This window comes from Rhopalosiphum padi, chromosome 2 (assembly GCF_020882245.1).
Source record: "Rhopalosiphum padi isolate XX-2018 chromosome 2, ASM2088224v1, whole genome shotgun sequence".
Lineage (NCBI taxonomy): Eukaryota > Metazoa > Arthropoda > Insecta > Hemiptera > Aphididae > Rhopalosiphum > Rhopalosiphum padi.
The window spans coordinates 87,580,497-87,591,636 of record NC_083598.1 but is presented as its reverse complement, the minus strand read 5'-3'; the positions used below and the strand labels follow the sequence as shown (position 1 = coordinate 87,591,636).

Here is an 11,140-nt window from a genome sequence, read left to right as displayed (position 1 = left end):
TAAAAGTGAAATGTGCGTACCTGAATATTAAAATATCTCATTGTTCAGAGGCATGTTTAAGGGAGGGGCCTATGGGGCCCGTGCCCTCCCCCATTCACCGTATTTTATACTTATTTTTATTATATGAGATATTTTACAACTCTACACCCCATGTACGCAAATTTGAACTTTTTGTTTGTGCTCCCCCCCCTAAGACATTTCTAAATACGCCCCTGTCATTGCTTATGTTAACTAGATGTCTAGATGGAGTAATGCACGTAAATATATATTTTTTTAAAAGAGTCTTCATTTCCATTAAATTTAAACAATGGTCATAACATTAATCAATGTAATTGGTACATCTAAAAAGATTATTGTTATCAGTGAAATTGGCCAACAGTCTGCCATAGTGCTATTAGCACTATTCATTGATATTAAATATTTTTTTTTTTGTTTTTTTACTACAACTAGAAGACATTTTATACATGATTACATTATGTAGAAATTATATATTAAAATTTTTTTTTAATAATGTAGTCATGTGAAAAAAAATATTTTATACTTAAATAAGGAAACAACTTTTGGGACCTACTTAGAATAAGGTAGATATGATTAATTTTAGTTCACTTATTATTCATTACTATATTAGATGAATTTGTAACCTAAATAAAATAAAATAAAAACAATTTATATTTAATTAATAAATTGCTTTATTGATTGTTACCAAATCTTAATTTATTTCTAAATTTTTTTGGATTTATTCCATATGCTTTCAATCGGTCATCCGTCATTGATTCTAAAGCACTAGGTTCTTTATTAGATTTATATTTTTTAACTGAGAACTTTTGCTTTTTATGCGATCCATTCTGAGTATGGTTTAATTTTCGTTTTTCACCCTTTTTAACAGTTTTATTTTTATTCTGAATTTGATCTATTTTACTGTCTTCTGTTTTATTTACTGTTTTTTTAATATTTTTAACAATTTTATTTTCATTCCGAGTATTATCAATTTTATTATTTTCAACTTTCTTGACATTTTTTATACTTGAATTATTCTGAGTATTATCAATTTTATTATTTTCAGTTTTCTTGACATTTTTTATAATTGAATTATTCTGAGTATTTTTCATAAATTTGGTCTTTTTTGTTAACTGATTATTATTATTTCCTTTTTCATTCTGAAGATCATCATTATTTTTAGGCAAAACTTCTTCAACTTTAAAAACATTTTTTGTAGATTTCTTTTTCTTTTTCTTCTTTTTTGTTGTTGTTATTTCTTTATTTTCTTCTTGCGTTTCATTAACCTCATCAAGTCTAAAAAATAAACAAAACAAACATTTAAAGTGCATTATAAGTAATATACTTAAAATCTAGATATTTTTTCATGATCTACTATGCAATTTTAATAAGTTTATTTTTTATAAATTACAAATTATGAAATAATTATAGAAATAAAAATATGGTAAGAAAAAAATCATATTAATACATTACATAAATTTTTAAGTTAATAATAAAATATTATATTGTTAAATATATGAATAACTTATTAATTAATAATTGTAAAACATACTCTTCTTTAAAAAGGCTAGGTAACATTTTCTTTTTTAATTCAATATCTTTAGCTTTTCGTTTGTAAATCTTGGCCTCGAATTTTTGGACAGCTTCAGGTTGAATTTTAGTCAATTTGCCCAGAGGATACCACTTATTAAGCTCATTATCATCAGCTCTCAAAATCTAACATCATATACAATTATATATAATATATTATAGCAACATTACTACTTTTATAGTACCTCATCAATTGTCAGGCCATAATCATTGGGAAGAACTTTATTGTAAGTAAATCGGGTTGGAACACCACTAACAACATCTTCGCAGTCTAAACTGTAATATTCATCGATGTATTTTTCAAATGATCCATTCGCTGGATTGTATTTTGGTATCTTTTTAGTATGGTCGATTTCTGTGTTATCTTCATCTTCATCAGCCATTAATTTCTTTTTTTCTTTGCGTTTCGCAGCCCTAGTTTGTTTTTTGGCTCTCTTATCCATACTTGGATCATAGTCACAATCCATCTAATAAGACAAAAATATAATTATAGTACAACAACAAACAGAAATAATTGTTTAATTAAAAAGATATTTATTTCCAATTATTTTAGTAAATAGGTAAAAATTAAGCAACTTACAATAAATTCATCTTCTTCTTCGTCAAACACTGGTTTCTCATCATCCATTTTATCATAAAACTCTTCATCAAATAACTCGTGCATTTTACGATCATATTCAGTTGGGTTAAAATCCTCTTCTAATTCAGTATCCTAAAATATTAAGTTAATATATTAGATTATCTGAATAATTTAATAAAATATTCATGATTTAATAAACATACCTCAAATCCTACACGTTTATTTCCAGTTATTTCTTGAAGTTTTCTAATTCTATCAATAATTTCTTTTTTTTTAAGTTTTTTAAGTTGTTTGATTTCTAAGGACCGCTTTTCTAATTCTTTTTTTTTTCTTTCAGTTAGTTCTTCCCGCTTTTTCTTGCGTTTATCTTCTTTACGTCTTAAAGAATTTTCCATAGTTCGAGGATAAGTTTTGATCTGAAAACAAATAATTTTATAGTTCAATAAAGTTACTTAATTTATTGATATCAGCATGTATTTCATTAGTTTTATTTTCAACCTATTTTACAAACATATTTATTATTTAATTGTTTATATAAACTAATAAAGTAAAATAATATATCAGTATTTCCTCAACTTTTGAAATAATGTATTACAGTAATACATAACTAAGAAACCAATTTTGAAAATTAAACAACAAGATTTATATTCAAATAGATAAAAAAAAAAATGTTAGTATATCATTGATAATATAAATATGTAGTAAAACTAACACTAACCAATCTTAATAGTAGTTTTTATATATTAATGCTGTATCAAATATCATCCAAACAACATCGATCAAAGTATACAAGAACAAATCTAAGAATACTGACTTCTTGAATATTAAGTTATCATCAACAATGATGGATATATAAAGTATATTAGTATAATGAAATATTATAAATATTTTATTATTTTCTTACAAATTCTTTATCTGGTTCTTCAAATCTAAAATTATATTTATGTTCAAATTCTTCATGTTTTTCAAGCATTTCATCTTCTTCAGAAAATCTCATTTCATCTTCTATTAAATTTTCTTCTTTTGGTTTTTCTAAAAATCTACAAATACAAATTACAAATTCATAATTAATAGTACGTTTACATATTAATATGTTGGAAATAAATTAAAAATTACCTTTTATTAAGGATATAATCACATAAAAACTGTTCTCCTTCATCTAAATTAGGATTGTTCCAGTAATCATGTAAGTGTTGAAGATCTTTTTTTGTTTCCTCGTCTTCAAGTTCATCTCGATTTCCTTTTAACCATTCTAAATAATCTTTTTCTTCTTTTTCCTACATCAAAGAAAATATACTATGTACAATAATTTTGATGGTTATCATTTTACACAATACATATTTTCTATAAATTACTTTTAATCTTAGATTTGATAAAATAAATCAGTTTTGTAATTATAAAATAGTTTTGAATTTACCTGTTCTTCTTTGGTCTTAAGTCGTGGCTTAAGTATGTCTTCATCGTCTGAATTATCATCAAGTGCAAAGTTAAAACTTTCTTTAATAGCCTGTTGTTCTTCTACATAAGAGGGTGATGACATTCGAACTTTTTCTTTCTTAAGGACTTCTATATTATAGAATATATATTTTAACTAAATGTTTGTTAAATTAATTTGAATTTAAAAAGAATGATCTTATATTTCAATAAAAACAAAAAATGTATCATAATATTATAATATACTGAAATAAATCTAGTTTAGCACCTACGTAAATTTTTCAATTCTTTATCATTAAAAATCTTGATTTATTTAACCCATAATCTAATCATTTATGCCAATTTATTTTTGCACTATCGTTCTAAACTCATTAAAATACATAAGTTTCCAAAAGAAAAATTGAAAAACTAGCATGAGCGCTGAAACTAAACTAGATTTATGCCAATATACCCTTAAATGACTTAATTTCAAAACAATTTACCATTAGTTTCTTTGGAGTCATCAAATTCAGGTCCACGCTCTAATAAAATTTTCCTTTTGTATTCTTCTAAATAAATAGGATTTAAACTTTGGTTTTTGCCTTCAGTTGATTTTTTGATACTTTGTTGTGTGGCTGATGAGTCAAAAAATTTAACGGATTCATCATAAATCTTGGGATCGTCTTTCTTAAGACAAGACAATGCTTTAAAAAAACTTTTCTCAACATCATCAGTCAGTTCCTATAAAATTCAACAATTGACATAATATTATTTTCAATCAATTAGATTTAAATATTGTAATGAAAAAACAAACCTTGGCTTCTTCGTCTTCATCTTCCTCATCTGAACTCATGTTGTTATTGTCCTTCGAATTCGACTCATATGTGTCCATTTTGAATTATTAAATACCAACGACAAATTAAAACATTTATTCTGAAAAAACGGAAATAGCAATCAATAATTTCGTCCTTTTCAAGTAATAGAAACCACTACAATTTAGTTATCTGTAGCCTGTTATTACTAATTTGTCAACTATTGAAAATTGATATAAAATTAAAAAGTGCTTAAAACTTAAAAGTACTAAATCTTACTTCTTATTTTCTTAGTAAAATTAGCTAGTTAGCGGTCTATCGTCTATAGCCGACAGCCGTACAGTACAATAATATGTGCACACTACACATTATACTTGTCCACAGTTCCACACGAGATTCTTTATCATATCAATTTCTTATCACATGTTGTTAACCTATAAAATGTTTAAAAAATGATACCACGGAACAATGATACCCACGTTTAAATAACATAAACATAATATTTTATTCGTTCATAAATTAATATCTGTCGCTTTCTTGTGATAGTCATTTTATGTTTTTTTTGTTTAATGTAAATTTTCAAATCTCAATGACTATTACTTAGTACTTACTCAGTCTCAGTGTCTCAGCTCTCAGATTACATTGCACATTTTATAATTGTGAATTGTGATATTTATTTATGATTCTGTTGTCAAAGTCAATAATAATTGTGAGTATAACCACAGTATTACAGTTAATTAAAAAATATAAATTTTAATATCGCTCTAAATATTTTAATGGTTAATGTTAAAAGTTTAGTGTGCGTTATTTCGTGTAGAAGTTGAACAAAAGCAACAAAATATTTAGTAAGAAATAATAGTATTTTATCTATTATGAAATCATGAAGAACGACTGTACCAAACGAACTAAAGTGTCTAAATCTCCCGTAGAAGTATCCGAGTCATTACAAAAACTTTCCAAAGTTGTTGATAATGTGCGGCAATCAATTGGTAATATTCCTGTTATACCATCTACCAGTGCGAAATCTGAATCAACAGAATTGCCACCTGTGGCTACTCAAGTAGAAACCGAAGAAGACATAGAAAAAAAGGAAAGAGAAACATTGTTAAGTTTTATTTCAGAATGTGTTGCCAGGCAAGAAGAAAAGAAAATATTAAGACAAAATAATCAAGAATGTGTGTTTCCTGATGAATCTGATATATCTAAACGAGATTCTAGCTTGAAAAAAAATACAGCGTTCATTAGAAAACTTAAAAATTTCCCTCCTCCTCAACTTGACCAGTTACTCAAAGACATGAATTCTTTGAATTTGACTAAATATCTATCAGAAGTTGTATCAGCTCTAACTGAAATCAAACTAAAAATGACAGAAATTGATGCCATGATATTATTATGCACTCAATTAAACACAACTTACTCAGATTTCTCAAAAATTTTCTTTGAGCAATGGCAAAAAATATTAAATATTAAAAAAGATGACAAAATAGCTAATATGAGCAAATTTAGGGTTGATCTTAGGCTATTTGCTGAACTTACATCTGCTGGTATTATTCCTCAAAAGGAAGGTCTTGTTTTGCTTGGCAATATACTAACTATTTTGATTAACTCTGATCTACAGGAACATAATAATTTAAATATCATACTTAGTTTTTGTAAATATTGTGGTGATGATTATGCTGGATTAGTTCCTAAAGAAATGCAAGATCTAGCTGATAAGTTTGATATTGAAATTCCTAAAAGTAATATGATTTCTAGTGACAAACAGAAAAACGTAAGAGCATTATTGAAAGAATATTATGTTTCTTTAAACAATCATATAAAGAGAATGCATAATGATTTAGAGTATGCTGAAAAACAAAATGAAAAAATATTACAAACCAAAGGTGAGCTAAGGCCAGAACGTAAAGCTAAAAATGAACAAATGAATGTTATATATCAAAAACTTTATAGTTCGGCTTTAACTTTTGCTGATATACTCAATGAACCAGTTATTGTATTAAAAGAAGAAAAAAAGAATAGTTCAACTGAGGATTTGACTGATTCAGAACTAGATATTGTAGGAACACCGACATTATCGGAATTAACTAGTCTTTGGGAAGATGAAGAAACTCAAAAGTTTTATGAAGAATTTCCAAATCTTAGTAATTATATTCCTGATAAAAATAAGAAGATTGAAGAACCTGAAGAACCTGAAGTTGAATGTAATACAAAGAAAAGTTTATCAGATATTAAAGATGCTGTGGACGTTGAAGTATCCAACATTGGTACCAAAGTTATATTTGAATCATTTATTGAACAATTACCAAAGTGTGTTAATCGAGAAATGATTGACAATTTAGCTATTGAATTTTTAATTTATCTCAATACTAAAAATAATCGTAAAAAATTAGTTAAAGTTTTATTCAGTGTCCCTAGAACCAGAGTAGATCTATTGCCATTCTATACACGTTTAGTAGCTATTTTAAATCCTTTAATGCCAGAAGTGGCTCTTGAACTTTGTTCTTTATTAAAAAGTGATTTTAGATATAATGTAAAGAAAAAAGATCAGATTAATATTGAAACTAAACTTAAAGTTGTTCGCTATATTGGAGAAATGGTTAAGTTTAACCTTATGATTAAATCTGAAGCGTTGCATTGTTTTAAAATGTTACTAAACGATTTTAGTCATCATCACATAGAAATGGGTTGTGCTTTATTAGAAACAGCTGGACGATTTTTGTACCGTTCTCCAGATAGCCATCATCGTACCAAAATTTACTTGGAACAAATGATGAGGGTCAAATCCATTTCAGCTCTAAGACCTGTATATGTCACAATGATTGAAAATGCTTATTACTTTGTAAATCCTACTGATTCGCCAGCAATTATGAAAAAGCAGAGACCTATATTACATGAATTTATCAGACATTTACTTTATAATGAGCTAAAAGACGCACCTGAAAAAGAGAACATAATTTTAGATCTTCTTAAACAAATGGACTGGGAAAATTGTGCAGAGAAAACTTATTTGATAAAATGTTTGACTGAAGCTTGGAATGTTACTTATCCCATGATATCAGATTTGGCATGTTTAGTTGCTGCTTTTGTTGATTATGATGATTCAATTGGAACACGTGTCGTGGATGGAGTTATGGAAGATATTCGTGTGGGTCTTGAAACAAACTTGGTAAAGTTTAATCAAAGGAGAATAGCTATGATCAAGTATTTTGGTGAGCTATATAATTATAGATTAATAGAAAGCAACGATGTCTTCAAAGTGTTGTATAGTCTTGTGTCATTTGGTGTAGTATATGATCCAGATTTTTATTCCACATTTGATCCTCCTGAAAATTTATTTAGACTGAGACTTATATGTGTTTTACTTGACACTTGTGGTGAGTTTTTCAATCGAGGCCCTGGTAAACTTAAATTAGATTGCTTTATTTTATACTTTCAATATTATTTTTGGTTAAAAAAATCAAGTACTACTTGGGATACCCAAAATCCTTTTCCTGTTACAGTAGATTACTTAGTTACAGACATATTAAAAAAACTTCGACCTAATTTGAAGATGAAAAACTGTTTTCTTGAAGCTCAAAAAGTAGTTATTCTACTCCAAGAAAGACTTATTCAACAGTATAATCTCAAACAAAAAGAAGAATCTCAACTATCAACTATTGATGAAGAAGCCGATGATAAACAACATTTAGAAGAGGACGATTCTGATATGGATTATACAGAAGACGAAGATAGTGATGGCACTGTTTGTAGTGATAAAATTCCAGTTGAACCAGTTCGCCGTAAAATTGAAGACCCTGAAGACTTTGAATTTTTAGAATCTTTTGATAAAATGGTTAGCGATAACATACAAGAAAGGACAAAAGAAGCGACACGTCCACAAACAGAAATATCAATACCATTTCATTTAAAAAAATACAGTAAAAAGACGTACGAGCAGTTACAGAATACTAATGAAGATAACTCTGTAAACTTTATATTGATGTTGAAAAAAGGAAACAAACAAACATTCAAGAGCTTGCAAGTGCCAGTGGATTCTGAATTAGCATCCAATTTGAAGAGCCAAGAAATGGCTGAACAGGCAGAATTAAGAAGAGTAAAGCAACTGACCCTGGACATCAATAATAGACAAGAAGAGGAAGATTATAAAGATTTAGCTCAAGTAATGCAGAAACCAATTACTACTGCTTTTAAAGATAAGAAGCTCCTACCAAATAAAGGAACACCAGACGCAGAAACAATATTTGGGAAGAAAAAAAGGTAATCTTTTAAATATTTCATCTAGTCAATCCATATGTTGTCCATATAAAATACTAATATACCCATGTTGTAGATAATTTTTATTAATATGACTTAACTTGGTTTATTAACAACCAATCATCAAGCTATGTAAAATTTATCACCAACCACAGAGCAATTATAGATCAACAGTCTCAAATCCAAAAATTCAATATTTCTCTGTATCAAAATATTAAGATTATAGCAAAATTTATGGGAAAAGTAAAAACAGTTAATACTACTTACACAATTTGAAATTAAATTCTATTAACTATGTTAGTATATTATTGGCTAAAAATAAACATTAATAAGTTATATATATTACTATATAATAGGTACTAACATTAAAATATATTAATAAAAAACAAATAAAATGAGTGATAATGATCTAAAAAATGATGATTAAAGAATATTTAGGACAAAGGTAGTCTTATTATTATTTTTTTTATTTACATGAAATAATAATTAAAATAAAAAATAATTATTTTTTAATACATTATTATTATTAACTTTTATCGGAAAATAATTTTTACTGTAGGTATTTAAAAAAAAATTGAGTACATGGGGGATGGTTGCATAGTAATGAGGTGATAATTTGTAATTTGTATATCGTGCATATTTTTAAAGTTTTTAGAGCATATAAATCCAAGCACACTATTCATGATATAATATGAACACAAACCTCATTACAAAATACAATAGTATATTTTTAGAATAATATTTTGTATATTATATGCATTCATAAACAGAGCCAATAGTTACGTTCATTAATAAATCTTATGTACTAATTTTTTATTTTATTTTTTATCTTAAAGTGACAAATGGGTTTGATGAATCAAAGAATAGCTCCATGCTTGGTCTGAAACTGAACACAATGAGAATTACCCAAAATATTTGTGATATTAATTTAAGGTAAATTTTAACTCCAAATAATAAAATATATTTTTAAAAAGTTTTTTTTTTCAGCATTTCCATAAAGAAGTACAAGTAAACAAAATGAATTATGATATGTATATTTATTATTTGTTCCAGTAAAAATAATATTTATTTTTGTTATAAATTGTAATAATTTAATATGATGAACTTTTATTATACTCTGAATGTAATTTATTGAACCATGGTTCTAATAAACTATAAATTTAGTGAAGCTATATTTTATTTTATTTTTTCATAAAATATAATAATATTTCTTGTATATTTTAAATTGTATTTATTACTGTTGCTAAAATTATAGTTATTTACATAACTATTGTCCAAGACAATAATTGACTGATAAATTGTTTTTCATTTTTAATCAATACTAATTTTTTAACAATAACATATGTCTTACTTAACTGTTTTATTTTGTGTAAAAACATGAGATGTAAATAATAAATATTTTTAATTGTACCATCTATTACATACTATATATTTAGTGCTACAATTACTAAATTACTATATATTTTTTTAATATTTGAATACTAAATTATTTAGTTTTTGATGAAAATAATGTTTGAAGTAACATAATACCTACCCACAATGTTGTTAGTAAAATTCTAAGTAGACTGTAAATTTGTAAATATATACAATTGTTTGTTGATATTATATTGTTATTATATTTTAAATTAAGAACATATATACATATATTGAAAATATTATATTTAGTATGTGTTTATTTTAATAATTTGCCTGTTATCAATTGACAGTAAACAATGTTTTCCTCAAAATATTGTATTTTACTAATTATCTCTGTAGCAGTAAGATTATGTGTAATAAACCGAATTTAATATTGCTAAATATTTTACTAGAATAATTATTTATTTAACAAGACAATAATTTTAAACATAATAAATTTGAGTATGCTTGTTTTAATAATTTATCAAAAGAAGCAAGCACAATAGCTGTAAAACGAATACCTTCGTTATCCAAATCAACCAAATCAGTATTAATAATTGGTAAATATAATCACTAAGACTCGAAAGTTGTAGCAAAAAAATGTTAAATAATATGCAAAAAATTATTCAAAATTTCGAAAAAAAAAATTTTTCCTGTTAAATATATATAAAAACAAATGGAAAATATCGAAAAAAAGTTAATTGGTAATATTTAAAATATGAAGAAAAATTGGTTGACATTTTGACATCTTCGACCAAAAAAATATTTTCAAATTTCAACTATATAAACAATAACTTTACTTACGAATAAAAAAAAATAAATTTATATAACTATTTCTACTTTCTGCATATTAGATATAACACGATAGACATTAAACGCACATCGCACTATTCAATCATTGTCTCTAAATTAGTATTCACATGAATACATAACAATGACGATGATAAATACTTACTATAAATAATATATATATATATTCAAAAGATAATATAAAAAAAATTAATTATGGCGTCTTTAGACAATATACGTATGAAAATCAATGAAAAATGTTCCATTTCCCTAAAATTGAAAAAATACCATTGCAAGACATGCATTTAAA

At 25.7% G+C, this 11,140-nt stretch overlaps 2 protein-coding genes across 3 annotated transcripts; one reads left to right on the top strand and one right to left on the bottom strand.

The window, feature by feature from the left end:
• Positions 1–665: 665 nt before the first annotated feature.
• LOC132919480 (protein KRI1 homolog) lies at positions 666–4,793 on the bottom strand. 2 transcript variants are annotated; one of them, XM_060981126.1, is made up of 11 exons: positions 4,672–4,793; positions 4,395–4,513; positions 4,084–4,321; positions 3,585–3,733; positions 3,284–3,444; positions 3,072–3,207; positions 2,371–2,583; positions 2,168–2,299; positions 1,773–2,054; positions 1,550–1,713; positions 666–1,293 (listed from the first exon to the last, which is right to left on the bottom strand). In XM_060981126.1, the coding sequence occupies exons 2-11, from the start codon at positions 4,470–4,472 to the stop codon at positions 690–692; spliced, it is 2,157 nt and encodes a 718-aa protein (XP_060837109.1). In that variant the 5' UTR covers positions 4,473–4,513; positions 4,672–4,793; the 3' UTR covers positions 666–689. The 2 variants fall into 2 exon arrangements, with proteins under 2 accessions (XP_060837109.1, XP_060837110.1); XM_060981127.1 differs by having other exon boundaries at positions 4,574–4,770.
• Positions 4,794–4,929: 136 nt separating this feature from the next.
• On the top strand, positions 4,930–10,445 carry LOC132919479 (regulator of nonsense transcripts 2). The gene is made up of 3 exons (XM_060981125.1): positions 4,930–8,649; positions 9,483–9,579; positions 9,634–10,445. Exons 1-2 carry the CDS (start codon positions 5,273–5,275, stop codon positions 9,496–9,498), a joined length of 3,393 nt encoding a protein of 1,130 aa, XP_060837108.1. The 5' UTR covers positions 4,930–5,272; the 3' UTR covers positions 9,499–9,579; positions 9,634–10,445.
• The last annotated feature ends 695 nt before the right edge of the window (positions 10,446–11,140 follow it).

What these genes read in the sequence shown, in the direction of transcription:
- LOC132919480 (XM_060981126.1), bottom strand. Translation starts at nt 4,472, where the DNA reads ATGGACACATATGAGTCGAATTCGAAGGACAATAACAACATGAGTTCA. An exon ending in ATGAAGACGAAGAAGCCAAG is followed by an intron (nt 4,322 to 4,394) that starts GTTTGTTTTTTC and finishes TGAATTTTATAG; the next exon opens with GAACTGACTGATGATGTTGA. An exon ending in TTAAGACCAAAGAAGAACAG is followed by an intron (nt 3,445 to 3,584) that starts GTAAATTCAAAA and finishes TCTTTGATGTAG; the next exon opens with GAAAAAGAAGAAAAAGATTA.
- LOC132919479 (XM_060981125.1), top strand. Translation starts at nt 5,273, where the DNA reads ATGAAGAACGACTGTACCAAACGAACTAAAGTGTCTAAATCTCCCGTA.